The sequence below is a fragment of the Cottoperca gobio genome, chromosome 24 (assembly GCF_900634415.1).
Source record: "Cottoperca gobio chromosome 24, fCotGob3.1, whole genome shotgun sequence".
In the NCBI taxonomy this organism is placed as follows: domain Eukaryota; kingdom Metazoa; phylum Chordata; class Actinopteri; order Perciformes; family Bovichtidae; genus Cottoperca; species Cottoperca gobio.
The window spans coordinates 11,257,646-11,273,759 of record NC_041378.1 but is presented as its reverse complement, the minus strand read 5'-3'; the positions used below and the strand labels follow the sequence as shown (position 1 = coordinate 11,273,759).

General features: G+C 40.8%; 2 protein-coding genes across 10 annotated transcripts in view; one reads left to right on the top strand and one right to left on the bottom strand.

Annotated features, from left to right (window-relative positions):
• The first annotated feature begins 2,802 nt into the window (after positions 1–2,802).
• fam228a (family with sequence similarity 228 member A) lies at positions 2,803–7,192 on the top strand. Its single transcript, XM_029425689.1, has 9 exons — positions 2,803–2,949; positions 3,149–3,231; positions 4,576–4,758; positions 4,833–4,910; positions 5,076–5,270; positions 5,443–5,523; positions 5,632–5,719; positions 6,010–6,145; positions 7,061–7,192. Exons 2-9 carry the CDS (start codon positions 3,151–3,153, stop codon positions 7,161–7,163), a joined length of 945 nt encoding a protein of 314 aa, XP_029281549.1. The 5' UTR covers positions 2,803–2,949; positions 3,149–3,150; the 3' UTR covers positions 7,164–7,192.
• A 149-nt stretch (positions 7,193–7,341) lies between these two features.
• Positions 7,342–16,114, bottom strand: part of itsn2a (intersectin 2a) — a 36,933-nt gene continuing 28,160 nt past the window's right edge. For 5 of the 9 annotated variants that reach the window (XM_029462673.1, XM_029462674.1, XM_029462678.1 and 2 more), the window contains 13 exons: positions 15,391–15,582; positions 15,129–15,173; positions 12,317–12,438; positions 12,112–12,218; positions 11,519–11,702; positions 11,282–11,380; positions 11,008–11,175; positions 9,896–10,108; positions 9,638–9,759; positions 9,463–9,545; positions 9,092–9,175; positions 8,773–8,946; positions 7,342–8,070 (listed from right to left, as the gene is read on the bottom strand). In XM_029462673.1, the coding sequence (XP_029318533.1) occupies positions 7,919–8,070; positions 8,773–8,946; positions 9,092–9,175; positions 9,463–9,545; positions 9,638–9,759; positions 9,896–10,108; positions 11,008–11,175; positions 11,282–11,380; positions 11,519–11,702; positions 12,112–12,218; positions 12,317–12,438; positions 15,129–15,173; positions 15,391–15,582 (1,745 nt within the window). In that variant the 3' untranslated portion in view covers positions 7,342–7,918. The remainder of the gene's footprint in view (positions 8,071–8,772; positions 8,947–9,091; positions 9,176–9,462; positions 9,546–9,637; positions 9,760–9,895; positions 10,109–11,007; positions 11,176–11,281; positions 11,381–11,518; positions 11,703–12,111; positions 12,219–12,316; positions 12,439–15,128; positions 15,174–15,390; positions 15,583–16,114) is intronic. The other 4 variants (XM_029462675.1, XM_029462676.1, XM_029462681.1 and 1 more) reach the window with 1 other exon arrangement.

Below are 16,114 nucleotides of genomic sequence, written 5' to 3'. Positions count from 1 at the left end.
AAATGCACCATACATTCTTGATTTTCACACTTGAATATCCTTCCTGTTTGTACTAAACTCTTGACAACAATGAGTAAAAACGGAGGTCAAAGTTCAACCTTCTGTATTCTCCTGCCTGTACCTGTAACCCCTCAGCCGTTAGAAGAAGGCCCCTTATCTGCCAGTTAACCAGGGTATTGTTGTACATGGATTATCTATACACAGGTGGTACGTCAACTTTGATGCGTAAAGCGCTGACAGGGTCTTGACAAAACACTGAGATGTATTCCAGCACTTTAGAATTTAGCTTTTTCTCGCCCTCTTTGGCCCTGTGCCGCTCTTTGTCCCATCTATCCTTCTCGCCGTTCATTTGGGAAAACAGATTGACCTGGATGGTGCGTAGCGTGGCCGCCAGCACGTAGAACCCCCCCTGCAGCATGTGGCAGAAAGGCGGCGCCCAAGCTGAGCGCTGCGCCCATCAGGTTCGGCACCGTCTCACACACCACGCACATGCCCTCCAGGAAGTGCAGAGTGCCTTTCTTGGCCATGGGCTGGCCTTGGTATAGGTGGCCGCCGCCGTGGGGAGCGGAGGGTTGCTGGGCATGATTCACCAGGTGTCTCGCGCAGTCGGCGAAGTGGGTGGTGGCACGGCGCAGCGGGAGAAGGGCCAGGTACAGGTGACATGCAGCTTTAGTGAGAGCATGGAAGAGCAGCCGCAGCTCAAGCACGGCGTTGCCTGGAGATAAAGAGGGTAACAGGGTCAGCTGGAGTCTAATTTAACACCCTGACTAATGTCAGCAATCATTACAAACAACGTCTGCCACTGGATTAAAGTGTTCACAAGCCATGTGGGCGGCGGCTATCACCTGAGCACGCGAGGCCGGTGGCTTGGGGCGTCATTACGCGCGTGCCCCTCAAGACTGGACCCATCCCCTGACAATTATCTCAAATCCTTCAGTCTGAAAAAAAGCCTTTTTAAATTATACTTCCTACTATTGCAGTTTCACTTTTGAGAACATAAGAACAGTAGAGTTATTAGTAACAAACAAAAAACGCCCAAAGGACATTCTTTAATCTGTTTCAACTGTCAACTCAATAATTTGATTTAAAAAACCAAAACAATATTGTTTCATTCATATTCAACGAGGCAGTATTACTTTAAGATTTAGCCTACTCTACACAACATGGCCTAACTATTAAAAGTTGTAGGGGGTGCGCTGCACATGTACTGTTACACCTGCGGCAGCGTTTATTCTGACCAAACTCCATTCGGGAAACTTATGCAAAATGAAAACAATATCATGATTTCCTGGTCTAAGATGTCCCAGTGCGCCATCCCTTGAAAGGTTTTGGGCATCTGTTGATCAATTCTTAGCAAAACTGCAAGGTGAGATGATTTAATATATGTATCCAAAATATCCAGTATACAGCATAGTTTACATTGTATGTAGAGATAAATAGTTTGATTTCGTATGCTGTGAATTAATGACAGCTGTTTCCGTAATAAGGTAGTAGACTTGTGCCACAGCCTTCCTGAAAAGCTTCCAAATCTCCACTAACTAAATGTTCCCTTACCGTCAATAAAGCAGAAAATCCACAGCAGGGCAGTAATCGCTGCCAACGAAGTCGACCAATCCATGTGGTCTCCCCCCTGTCTTGGACCCGTTAATGAAAAGAAAGAAAGCAGTGAAAATCCCACGTTATGATCTGGCCAAGCCCTGCCCTGCCTTTACGCAGCTAATACCTAAACATTAAGTAGTCGCATTCTCCACAGGTGTCTGTGCGCTGCACCTTGAAAGTGATCCTGGAGTGTCAACAGGCGCATTAGCACCGATTGAATACAAGTCTTTAACCTACTGCACCTTGTAGATACTCACATAAATTGACACGTCTTTATTTAAGAACTAAATTGTTGAAATCAGGGATTTAATGATTTACTTAAAACATTTATACAGACTATATATATTTTTTTTTCTTCTTCTAATGCCTAAGAGAGGATGCCTTAGTTTCTATACAGTGTGCAGTTTAAAAATATAGCCATCATGGGGTTACTACCTAGGCTGGATAAACTCAATCTGCCTTCAAGTTTGTCTAGACACACGTGAGTGCCAAGCACGATGGGAGAAATCCCCTTGCCTAAAATAGATAGGCTATTTGTGATTATTTAATGAAGACATAAATCTAAATTGATATGGGAGTTATATAAAGGGGGACATAGGTAATTGGAAATGACATGACATGTTTTTATGTACTTTTTAAGAAAATCCTTAAAAATATATTTTTTCTTTTTATACTTTATTGAGAAACATGTAGTTTCCATTATGAATGACATAATATACAGAGTCTATCAAAAGAAAAATAATAATGAGAAATAATTAGTAAATATAATATAATAGATAGATAATAGAATAATAATAGTAATAATAATTAAACATAAAATATAAATAAACAAGACAGTGATTCCGTGTATTATGTTAAGACGTGTGCACACCGACACACACAGACCTACGTAAACAACATTTCAACATTTAGTCCTAGTTTACCAAACAAACTGCATGTCATCAGTTGTTGTCGTACATTAAGCCTACTGATACATTTCATAGTAAATTGAGAAAGTTATGGTGTCGCATAACAGCCTAGATACAGACTTCATCAGAGCTGAAGTTTGTCTCGCGGTGAACGCCGCGCGCGTCTTTACTCGCTTGTGAGACGGTGTCATGGCAACGGAAAACCTTCAGAAGGCAGGACACCTGGAAGAGGCCTCTCCCCTTCCTCTCCGCAAGTCACCGCCTCTGTAGAAGATAGTCTGAGGGGAAACCAAAGGATAGCAGACGACATACTTTTAAAATGTTACAACGTGTCTTTTATGTGATGAGCTGACCCGAAACCAAAAGTGTTTTGGTTCATTTTGGCTCATTTTTGGCGTCTTTACCGGGAACTTCTGACCCAAACGTCCTCAATTCAATAAAGGTAGGAAACCACAACATTGCTACGGTGACATGGGCTGGTGAATTCTAAATTAAAGATAACATGTAATGTAAATAAATTAAGTTGAACTTAATTTCATGGAATAATGCTTGAGTGATACAATGTATTTAGCATGTAGATTCAGATCAAGCCTATAAGCAAGTTGTCACCGATGGCTCAAACCATTTTTCTCATGATTTAGGGATGAGCCCCAAGAAGAACAACACACCCAGTGGTGTGATCACCTTCCACACACCTTTTCCTGTTGGCCTGTTGAAATCAGAGGTAAAAAAAACATACTTGCCAACTAATAATTTATCACTGGTCTGTAAATGTCAGGGAGGCTACCTAGGTACAGTATATGGACTACAATGCTTGTCTCTGAATGCCTGGCTGCGCCTCGTTCTCCTGTCTGTAGTGTCATCATGTCTGAATGTACAGTGCTGGAATCTCAGTGTCCTTGGAAAGATGAATGGAAAGGTTTCAGGTTATTGACAGACAAATACGGTAGCCACTGTTATCCTCTCTTAACTCAGGATAATAGAAACCTGGCGAGGGATCAGATGACATGCAGATGAACAAACCAGCCTAGCATCCAAATCCAAAGAAACTGGTGTTCTTTTTTTAGACAAACAACAAAAAGCACGGCAAGGAAGTGGGCTGCCATCAATGCTTAAGTTGCTACATCATGTACAAAAACTCCCCATAGTGCACAGACATACATGTCCCAATCCCTTATATATACAGTCTTCGTGTAACAGGGAGATGCAGCTCAGGTGTCCAGGTAGTGATGGGATCTGTCAGTGCCTTTTGTGCTGGAGTCTGTTGCCTTCTGTTCACCTACACGAGTGTGTCTGGTCTGTCTGTGAACTCGAGCTGGGATTTCTGAGTTTATAGTCCCTGTTAAGCAACTACATTTCCCTGCAGTTTAAGAGTTAAGTATATTTATTATATTAAATTTATATTTATTTTATCAATTTATTTTTTACGCCGTTGGAGGGAGACCTGTATGTGTATACTGTACTGTAAACAATTGGATAAATATATATATATATATGTATATATATATAGTATATATGTATATATATAGATATATATATATATATATATATCTATATATATATATATATATATATATATATATATATACATATATATATATATATATATATATATATATATATATATATATATATGTATATATATATATATGTAGTATATATATATATATATATATATATATATATATATATATATATATATATATATATATATATATATATATATCGATTAATTTCTCTTGGTTTTTCCTCTGTGACTACCCTGTTTTGTTGTATTGTTGTTTTTGATGTGTTGTTCTATACTCCTACTAAATAACATAAGTGTAAGTGTTTTATAAATGCTGGTTATGTTGAAAATCCAATAAACAGTTAAAAGATCTGTCCACATGGAGCTCTGCAATTTATATTTTCCAGCATTTCTTTGTATTAACTCAGGTATAATTTGCTGTTATGTGGCATGTAATCCTACTGTACATTTGCTGTTATTTGCAGTGTGATTTAAAATAAAAAAGAATACAGTTCAAACTGTAACTACAGCATGTTGTTTATGACCCCACTGGTGTTTCAGGAGTGCATGGCAGGTGTGAAGGGCGCCACAGAGAGCAGAAAGACCCCCACTCAGCCGAGGGTGAGGACGAGGAGCACCGGTAAAAGTGTGAGAGCAGAGAAAAGGGATGAGGCCTCACCCTCTGGGACACAGCCTGGAGCCAGACAGGACTGGCTCTCTCACACCTCCCTCAGACGATTACAGGTATTGCACTCAACAAAACTCGTACCTGCACAAAAAGAGGGTGAAGTTTCTCACTGCATGTGTTACTTTTTTAGGCAAAGATGGAGGCTGAAAATCAACAGGCAAAAGGAATAATCCAACCTTTACTGGATACAGAAAATGGCTTTATGAAGGTAAGATGCCAGAGCACAATCTTTGTTGTTTGGTATTGAGCTTTCCGGTTTCTTTCCAGCTTTCTTTACAATTTGTACTCGTCATTATGTTACGAAAAAGGCTTTGAATCTTTAACTTTGTGTCTTTAACTCCCACGTTGGTTGAAATGTGTCTCCTTGGAAAAGGACTTGGAAAGGTTTCTGTGCCAAAAGGATTTTACAGAGCAGAGGAGGAGGGAGCTGCTGTACAAGCACTGGACTGAGCGTGTATGGTTTCCCCTCCAGAGGAGAGTGGAGGAACATGTGTCCAGCTGCAGCCCTGCGGCAGTCAAAAGGCAGCAGAACTTATACAGTCACTACCTCCATCACTGCAACACCAAGGTGATACCAATCTCACCATTCAGTCTGGAAAGGAAACAGCTTTTGCTTTGTTCTGCATCAGAACCTCACACTAATATGCTACTTTTGTGATTTGCTTAGCACTACACAAACAGAGAAACCTCACACAAGAGATGTGTAATTATCTAACTGCTCTAACTTCTTTCATCGTCAGGGCTTTGTGTTTCTAGATACTTTTGATCTAAGGGAATACAATCCGTTTCTTCTCCACATCAAAAAGCCACACTACCTCAAGGTGATTATTTTGTGACTTAGATATTTCGCTTAATATATTCGCTTTGGACATATTGAAGTATTTTGAATGTGTCCGTTACTGATAAATGATTCACTGCTTTATCCATAGCCCAGTACAGCCGACGTAAAGGACCCATTGTGCCTTCAGTTACATGAAAGACTGAAGGAAAAGAGAAGAGCCTGTTCTTGTGAAGCAGGTATTTTCCATTTTTTAACCAAAAGGAAATTCAAGACTTACAGTATATGAATGCTTTGCTTTGAGTTTCAGCCGATATATCCATAGTAGCATTTTCTCTTGAACTTAGGGGATTCAAGTGAGACTATATAACTTTCGAAAGAAGAAATAACACTCTTTCTGTTACAAATGAAAAGCTGTATTCATAAGCAATAAAAATGCAGCCTCGCTCAACTCAAAACACTCAGGGGTTTTCTGCTACAGTAGCTTATGGTGGCTAATGTTATAGAAATGGCAATTTCCCTATTTTAGGATATAAATACACAAGGAGGCAAGTAGAGACGCGACCTCAGAGTGACATTCTGCTACATGCCACATCTAATCATCCAGTCACTGCATCCAGGAAATCTCCAGTGGCGGATGAGACTGAAGGAAGGAAGTCCAGCAGGTACAAATATACAGTATTATTTTTTTTAGCTACTTCTAAAACTTCAGGATCCGCAGTGACTATGTGATACAGCTGCAGCACAATGGCACTTAAAAGGGATATTTCAAAATGAGGTTGTATGAGGTACTTATCCATAGTCTGTGCATTACCAACAGTAGATAATAATAATAATAATAATTTTAAAAAGGTACTCAAAGACGCTTTACAGGTACATATAACATTATAAATGGCATTAAGAAAAACAGGACATCAAGCATTTAAAATACATAGAAGTAATTACACATAAAAGCATCTCTGAAGAGGTGGGTTTTGATTTGAGATTTGAACATGGTGAGATCGGTACAGTCACGGGCGTGTTTGGGGAGTGAGTTCCAGAGGGAGGGGGCGGCGATGGAGAATGCTCTGTCACCCCCAGGTCCAGAGCTTGGTCCTTTATGGCAGGGACAGGAGGTTGGCGTCGGAGGAACGTAGGGTGCGAGAGGGAGTGTGGTGATGGAGCAGGTTGGTGAGGTAGGAGGGGGCCTGGTTGTGGAGGGCTTTGTAGGTGGTGAAGCAGACAGGAGTAGCAGCAAGGGAGCTAAGCAATGTGCTGCTGTGATTGGGGGCAGCAACAAGAACACATTTTAGCCATTCAAAATGCAAAATCTCTAGAAATTCCCTCAAGGCATTCCTGAGATATCGCATTCACGAGAACGGGACAACCGGAAAATATAATGCGGTCACCGGCGAGGAGGCAAATCAAATATAGTATAGCATGTCATAAAAAGATCATAAAAAACTCGTAGTATTGGAATACACGGATTGTGGATCGATACCTCATGAAACCCCATCCAAACAATCCCTTTCAATGTTGCATCAAAGTTTTTCAGTTGGAATAATGTGAGCATTAATTTCATGCAAATGCGTCTCATGCAGGTTCGACACCGTGCCGTACCACATCAGTGCAACTGCCACACCAGATGGAAGGTGCCATCGGACCAGCTGCTTGCTCTCCACATGTGGATGTCTGCAACAATAACTCCTGTCCTCGCCTACATCCAAATAAAATCCTTATTAACCTTAAATCTTCAATTCTGTTCCCTTCTAACTGCCTCACATTTCCCCTCAGTCACTATACCTGAAAGGGTTCTTGTGTAGGACTACAGGAAACCAGGAATGTGTTAAAGTAGTGAAACATTCACGCACAACAAAGAAATATGTTTACTGTACGTACATTTTATTCATGGCAATTTATTTATTTTTGTTTGACATTACATTGTACAGTAGTGCGCAACATTTGAAATGTTCGCATAACAAGGACACGTGTGGCAGTGTGCAGGCGAATATATAACAGGGCGTATGTTTTCATATAAACAAATGAAGACATGTCAGACGGGCTGTAATCCTCCATTAACAGTAAAATAGTATTTTGTACAAATTTGTAAATAAATAACCATTTAGCAAATCTAACTGTCCCCAATTATATTAATTTTAGCTGGTTTGTTGGTAACAAGAACACCCCATTTTCCCCACAATACATTACAGTGTCATTAGTTTGTCATTCTCCATGTTTGGCAAGGTCTCCTTCTCTTTCTGTTAAAGGTCACTTAAATGGGTTTGCGTGGCTCGAGGCAGAATAAGGCAGTGACGGTAAAATTAAGAGTTTTTCAAGGCAACCCTTGCATTGCTACAAATAGGCACTTTTAAGTGTGTGTGGCCGTTAATGCTTATGCAAAATGTCTTCTCTTCATTACTATAAAATGAAGCGGTGTGTGTTTTGGCTGTGTGTTGTCCTCATTTGGTGGGCTCATAAAGCTGTAGGTCTAGTTTGACCCAAACTTCTCCAGTAGGGACCTCGTGCAGTAGTAGGCGACGGTTTGCGCCACCTTTGGTCTCCATCTCTTTCTTTATAGTTGCCACGGGAACTTCAGTACGACCGAGGAAATCTGAAGAGGCAGAAAACATTTAGTAACACTGATAAAAGTTAATGACTGATAAAGAATGCACTTCTTCAAAAGGATTTTAAATCTCAGTAGACGCTGATTGATGCTGGATCTTTGAGGCCAATAACGATGTCAAGACTTCTTAAGAACTGGATAACAGTACGTCGGAAGATAAAAATTCTTTGCAGATAGACATATACTGTACGTGATAAGCTGTAACAAATAAACAGAACAAAGAAAATGTACGAAAGTACACAAGTAGTGGTGCACTTCAGCCTTTTATGTTATGTATTACAACCACAAACACAAATATAAAATAAAAATAGCCCAAAAAGTATTTTTGAAAAAAAGAAAGTAACTTAGAAAAAAAGATCCTGACTAAACTCCCCCCCCCCCCCCCCCCATCTGTTTCACAAATGAAAAACTAATTAAGTTTATTAATTCACTTTTCTCACTTGCCTCTCGAGGCTTCCGTAGTATGTCTTAAAAAAAAAAGCCAGTCAAAAGCAGACATCAAAACCTGGCCTGCCACCTGTGACCATGAGTGTTCCCCTCATTCTGTACAGGCAGGACAAATTGCCAACAATTCATTTTGAGTTTGAGTGTGTGTGTGTGTGTGTGTGTGTGTGTGTGTGTGTGTGTGTGTGTGTGTGTGTGTGTGTGTGTGTGTGTGTGTGTGTGTGTGTGTGTCTCGTGTCCACTGACCGTCGGGTGAGAACTGGTCCTTCTCAAACACGGTGATGCACAGGATGTCCTGGTAGAGGTCTTTGATGAAGAACTGGCAGTTGAAGTTCCACTTCGGGTTCAGAGTGTCGCTGACCGGTCGGGAGGTGTAGCACTGAGCCCCCATCGTCAGCTCACAGTACGGATTGCTCTTACCTTTGAGGAAAAATGACATGGCTTTTTAATTTAACTAGACAAAACTTAAGCAACATGTATACTGTACTGAAGTACTGGAGAACTGTGAAACGACGTGGATAGACACATGGGCGTCAGGGAGCGTGATGGGAAATGTATTCCTCACCGTTGGGCTTACAGGCTTTGAGCTCCTGGGCTTCAGTGACAGTTACCAGCAGTCGGCCGATGCCGCTGGTCTTCAGGGAACGTGCTAAAAAAAACACAGATATTAGATGTAGGCTTACAAAACTCAGTCACATATAATGTGCGGACAATTTGCATAAATTATTCTGGGAAGAGGATGAAGGAGGGTTAGGCTTTTGTCCGTTAGATTGATTAAAAAATAAAAATAAACTAAAAAAAAATTCCCTTCACAGTCAACTATGTGGAATTGTATTGATAGTAGTAACTAAAAGTTATCTCTACAACAGTTGCTCCCTCCGTCACTTTAGCCTGCGTCACAAAAGAGAAAGTTGTGGAAGAGATGTGGCTGTTTACCTTGGTAAGCCTTCTCTCTCTTCTTCTTCTCCGTCTCTATGAAATGTTCAGATGCCGCTTTGATTTTCTGGACCCATGTTGTCCTGCCGACACAATAAAGACATGGATCTTTTACACGGTATGATTAGGTTATTGGTTATAAGTGTGTTATAAAGATGTACACGTGCACGCGTACCTCTCGTTCAAGGTCTCAGTTTTGAGGGTGTTGACACGATCGATGTGCGAGACGTGGAAGAGTGGCTCGTCGCTGCAGGGGTCGGCTGGCATTTTCACTAAAACCTCATTTAGAAACAGTGGCTGGAGGAGAACAACAAGAAAACAATAAGAAGACTTCACTGTTTCACAAACAATCAAAGCAACGTAAGTACTATTTTAACCCCTCAAAAAGGAATTTATATTCCCGTCTACAAAAAGTGCCTCGCTTCTCTCTTACTGTTTTGTACATCTTCAGCTGTATGTTGGTCTTGAGGCTGAATAGCTTGTCTGGTCCTGAGGAGGAGAAGGGTTTGGCGCTGTGTGTGAGGAGGAAAAAATCATTGAAGAGGAAAGCCCACAGCTCCCTGCTGCTTTTGGTTTTGTAAAGCCGACCGCTGTGGAGCAGCTTGCGAGGCCCGAGGCAATTAGTCATCGAGTTGAAGACCAAGTGCTGAAAGAGAGTAAGGCATGACTGAGGAGAGATGCAGGAAAGTAAGAAAAACCATCAAGTACAGTAAGTGCTTTAGTGAAAAATGCTCCCTGGCTTTGCAACTGTATATGTGCATTTGTTTTGATAACAGACAACATCAATTCGGATTGTGAAGGAGAAGTGAAAGAAGTTATTATCCGGCAGAATCAGTTTCATACAACAAAAAAGTAATTGTAGCAACTTTACTTTACTAGTAATTAAATATCGACATTTACAGACTGCTACGGAAGGCAAGATTCTGGTGATCCATCTTCTGAGTCTGATGTAAATAGTTGTCTCTCCTGTGTTGATGACTTAAGAACAGGTGTACATGAGTTTTCCCCATCCAGTTTTGCCAGCATCATTTTTCTAAGTTTTTTTTCAACCGTTCATTTTTGTGAGGATCCCATGGTACATGGTAGTGTATGTTAGCAAGCTATGCCACATTAATGTTGTGTCTTTCGATTTGGCTAGAAATATATTTTAAATCATATAAACATATGTACATTTTGTTTAGAGTGCATGTATAAAATTAAAACAAACGTTGAAGAAAACACGAATGCTTTTAGTCCTATTTAGAACTTGAGGGAGTTGTGCACTTCAGCCTCTTGTGGCCGAAATGAGGATTACAACAACAAAACACACAAAAGCTTTTTTTCGCCTGCCAAAACGTTATTTTCCCTCCTGTTTCATAGAGGAACTTTTAAGATAAAGATTATCCTGTTCTCAAGTCATAAACACAGGAGAGAAAACAATTGAAAAAATAGATCACCATAGTAGTTATTTTTCCTCACTTGCCTCTCAGGGCTTCTGTAGCTACACATACCATGATTAAAAGTTACATTTTCCTCCATGAATGTTAAATGTCTGAATGTGTTTACCTCTATAGGTCCGTCACACTGCACGTGGCTCTGTATCCACTCCAGCCTGTCCGAGTTCTCCTTCTCCCGGACTCCCTCGTTGACCTGAGAGCACAGCTCCTCGGCCCGCTCCAGAGCTTCTCTCAGTGGGCTGCGGTCCGCGTGAACCTCGGGGGTGTGCTCCAGGATCTGTCCAACAGGAAGAGGAAAGGAGAGAAATGGAATCACACAATCAGGAGAGAGTGGTGGGTGGAGAGCTTTGAAATTAGATATACAAAGAGCATTTTCCACCTACGTTCTTTATGAGCAGAGGGTAGCGTGTGATCCTCTGCATGGGCTTGAGGACGAAGCTGGACAGTGGCATTCCTTTACAGCGGTAGTTAGTGGCTATCTTCTGCTCAACAGGAGGCAGAGAGAGAAAGACATTTATATTTCAGTGCATCTCAGAACCACATGTGCCGTGTTTTATTGTCCCTTTGTTTCTACAAAATATGTTTTCATAACGTCACTATCCATCAGCTGCAACTGGTACCTTGAGGAAGTCTTTAAAGTCCGGCTGGTTGTGGGTTTTGCTCTGCAGCAGGGCAGCGGCGTTGAGCTGGCAGGAGCAGAAGCGGATGTAGGGCTGCATGTGCGCCAGCTCCGAAGCCAACAGGTCCCCTATCAGCTGAACCGGCATGTTGTCTCCTTCGGCCTTTTTACGGACACGCAGCGCCCTGGGAGACCGAGGACAATGACAATAATGTCAAAAGATCTGTTTTCAGTAGTGGCCTTAGCAACGTTTCACCCCTCCATACCTGACTAACATGCAAGAATTGAATCATTTTGGAAAATCTAATTAATATATATATATATATATATATATATATATATAAAAAACTGTGGCTGGTCCAGAAAGAGTGAAATGCCAATGTCCGAGTGCAAGTGAATGCAGCAAGTAATTACGCTCCCAGCTGCCGCTAGTGGTCCACTATGTTTTACAGTGGGTTTTCCCTTTAAATCGTTTTTTTTTTTCTGTGTGCAGTTCCTCCCTCTAGCACATAGTAGCCACAAACGTCAATTGAAGAAGCAGAGTTTACTCAACATTTCCCAGAATGCTTCCTAAAGGTGGTGTGTGGTACCTACTTGAGTAGCTTGGTGTTGCACATAATCAGCTCCCTCCAGTTAACAAAGATCAGTCCCATCTCAGCTTCTGTGAGACGGCCTGACTCAGACATGGGCTTGTGGAAGACCTGAGTGAAATAAAAACGCAAATGTAAGAAAAATGGAAATATTATAGTGCGTGTGTATGTGTGTGTGTGTGTGTGTGTGTGTGTGTGTGTGTCCGTACCTCTAGAACCAGCTCCAGGTCTTCCACATAGGTCTCCTCAGTCTGAATGAGCTCATGGATATAACCCTGCCTCTTCCTCTCCTGAGGGGTCATGGTGTCCAACGTCATCAGGTCAGCACACCCTACAGCGCACACACAGGCAAACATGCACAAACACACCGACGCACAAGCGTGTGTAACACACACACACACACACACACACACACACACACACACACACACACACACACACACACACACACACACACAACACACACACACACACACACACACACACACACACACTTTCTTACCAATCACCAAAACAGTGTCTGAGGAAATACATTCAAAAACACGACACATCACCATGTTAAAATCTCCCTTTATTATCAGTTATATATTGTATTTACATTTAATGCACAGACAAGAGTGAGGCACATTGTAGTTGCAGTACATGAACTTAGGGAAAACATAGCAGGCAATGCTAACGCTAAGAACACTGCTACCAAGGACACTGAAGTAAAGAAAAATTAAGTCCCTTTCATGGTGGAGCACTCACTCCAAATGATTGCATAGGTGTGAATGAGAAAAGAAGCTAATGCTCTAGGGAAAGAGCGGTGGAAGACTCAGTCGGTAGTTCAAGTCTTGGAGGTTCAAACTTAGCAAGATTTGGAGGTAAATGTCAGCGGTGTAGTGTCATTAGCTCGGAATCCACTCTTGCTAGTTGGTATGCTAATATCTGCGCGTTTAGGTTTTTTTTGCTGGTGAAATCACAGTTCAGTATAGGATGAGTCTCAACCTTAAATCGCTTGGGAGCATTAATAAATGGACGAGTGCATAATAAGTGAATAATAAAAATCACAATTAATTTGTTTTAGTACGAGCAAAGCGTCAGCAAGCAGCAATCAAGGTTATTGGTGATATAACAGCGAGTTTTCACGTTGGTCCATTTTAGCAAGGTTTCATGTTGTTAGTGCAAGAATGAGTGACCCTGCAAATATCTTACCGATTCATAGCCTTAATTAAAAAAACTAAATGACTTCAATCTGATCCCATTTACATATATTTTTAATTTTACTGTGTAACCAAACTCGAATAATCCATACTTTTATTTATCTTTAGCAAAACTACACATTTCATGCCTTGTATCAGAGGGACAAAAGCCTCTAAAACACATCTAGCTGCCTCTGCTTCGCTCCCCGGTTATTAGTTAGTTAAAAGAAACATCAAGGGAAACACAGGAGAGGAAAGAGCGAGGGGTATAAGTGTGAGTAATAAATGCCTTATAAAAGACAGAAAGAGGAGGAGGTAAAGAAAGTACAATAAATTAAAAAAAGAACACCACAGTCCTAAACGAGTGAGGTGAAAAGCGCAGAGCTGGGCTGTTCTTGCTGGCGGCTGGGCCTCCTGTTGCGACAGGGCAATTCGGATTGGCTCAGACAGAAGGGGGGAGGAAAAGGAGGAGGAGGAGGAAAAAGAAGAGAAGGAGTAGAGAGGAAAGCCAGCATTACTGTCCTACAGAGGAAAAAAAAGAGATGAGGTGGAGGAGCGGGGAGGGGGAGGTGAGTGAGATGAAGGAGAGACGGAGAGACATTAATATAGTTTTAATATTAATGCTAGACTCTTACATGCAGGTGCATTAATAATGTATTTCTGGGAATGTAAATGTTGTTACTAATCACATCAGTTGGAGCATGATGGTAATTTCTTCCTTTTCTTTTTTTTTTTCTTCTGATGAAGCGCCTGGCTTCTGTGTGCCGGAGTGTGTACAAGTTCATGTTCATTAGAATTAAAATTTCATTGTGTTTTGTGTATGCAGCTTTGACAAGTTCATCCTAATTAAACGTCCAGTGTGTTCACCCTTGTTAACAGAGATCCACTGCTGCGGGGAGAACACGCAAGCTATGAATACTAATTCAAACATACACCTCCTGCTTAAACATTAGCATTTCTAAATTAATTTTTAAATCATCAGACAGCTATGAGAAGTAGAAGAATCATGTCCTTATTAACAGATTAGTGATCAGTGCACTGTACACACAGGAGTATGCATACGGCAATGAACATTGACTTTACCTACCGTATCAATCTCCCAGTGAAAATGAAGCTTCCAAAAATGTGACAAATTAGCATAAAGAAATTAGCTTTTAATTTGAAACTAAATCAGTGGATGACCCGTTTGTTCTGTGAACCAGTAATTTGTTAGCAAGACAGTTTGGAAAATATACTTATTCACTTTCTTCCCGAGAGTTAGATGAGAAGATTTGATGCCACTCTCATGTCTGTGGGCTAAATATGAAGCTACAGCAGAAGACGGTTATCTTAACTTAACATAAAGAGTAAAAACATGGGGAAACAGTTAGCCTAGCTAGCTAGCTGGCCTTTGTTAAATTTCCATTTTTTGTGTAAGGTTTAAACAAATGAGATTCAACGTGGTATTTAATGAGCTTTAGAAATCTTAGTAGGAAGATTTTTATGTTAGTTTTACATTAGGACACAGCCAAGCTAATGTTTTCTCCCTGCTTCCTGTCTTTACGCTAAGCTAACCGCCTGCTAGCTCTAGCTTTATCTAACAGACTCGGTAAACAGGCGCAGAAACGCAGTTCCCAAAATGACAAACTATTCCTTTGAATGATTTTAAATAGTTGGTGCAGCCATTTCAGGGACACTTAAAAGACAATTTAACAATGATTTTACGTTTTGTCTTGTTAGGTGTGAGACCTCATCCATTTCAATAAGTATCACACCATGTGGGGATTGATATTTTTAAGTGCAGTGGGTTCATGTTCCCCAAAGATCCCTCAGTGACAGAAACCAACTCTTTTAAGCTTACCGTCAGTCTCTCCATGCTCTGACATGGATAAGGAATCTACTGTACCTGCAGTGAGTCAAGTCAACCAATCAGATTGTCAGCAACAAAAGAGAAGTTTGTATCTACAGCTAATGAATATGTTTTATCAGTTTGTTCCCACAGTCTTATTTTCCCCCAACAGCACTCTAATAATAATTAATAACTACATGTGTGAATTATTGATTTTCTCTCAAATAGTATGACAGAGAAATATTGTCCCTCTGAAAATAAAAGCTTTACTCACATTGCTGGCTGGGGTCTGATTCTGTTGTCATCTTGACATAATTGGTGGGCAGCAGACCTGTGACACCATTGGCGTCTCCTTTCCACCAGTCAGGGTTGGTCTTGTCCAGGATGCTGATCAGCTGACCCTTGGAGAAGCTCAGTTCATCCCGACTGGCAGCAGTGTAATCGTACATTGCAATAACTTGGCACACTGCGGGGTCAGAGGCACATGTTGGATTTTATAAGGATGTGAGATAAACCATGTTGGTAAGTTAGATGATCCAGTTTACAACATCTTTGCTAGCGCAGTGGTTGTAGGAATGGCAATGTTGGTCCACTACACTGAAATATCTCAACTGCTGTTGGATGGATAACCATGACATGTGCAGATATTCATGGTCTCCAGAGGATAAATCATACTGACTTTTCATCAAGGGCCACCATGAGGTTGACATTTATGGTTTTAAATGAAAAGGACTCGACAACTATTGGATGGATTGCCATGACATTTGTTACAAACATTAATTTACCCCTCAGGATGAATTATAATAATATTACATCTACCACCATCAACAGGTCAAATTATTAAACTGACCTTTCATATAGCACCATTATCAGGTCATTCGTTTTATTTGTAAAATATGTTGGTTTGGAATTAATACCTGCAAAACTACATGATTACTAGCAGTAATTTAATAGCATCTTGGTATTTGCATTATTGCATATTTTTGAGTAAAATGTCA

What these genes read in the sequence shown, in the direction of transcription:
- fam228a (XM_029425689.1), top strand. Translation starts at nt 3,151, where the DNA reads ATGAGCCCCAAGAAGAACAACACACCCAGTGGTGTGATCACCTTCCAC. An exon ending in CCTCCCTCAGACGATTACAG is followed by an intron (nt 4,759 to 4,832) that starts GTATTGCACTCA and finishes TTACTTTTTTAG; the next exon opens with GCAAAGATGGAGGCTGAAAA. An exon ending in CAGAAAATGGCTTTATGAAG is followed by an intron (nt 4,911 to 5,075) that starts GTAAGATGCCAG and finishes TCCTTGGAAAAG; the next exon opens with GACTTGGAAAGGTTTCTGTG.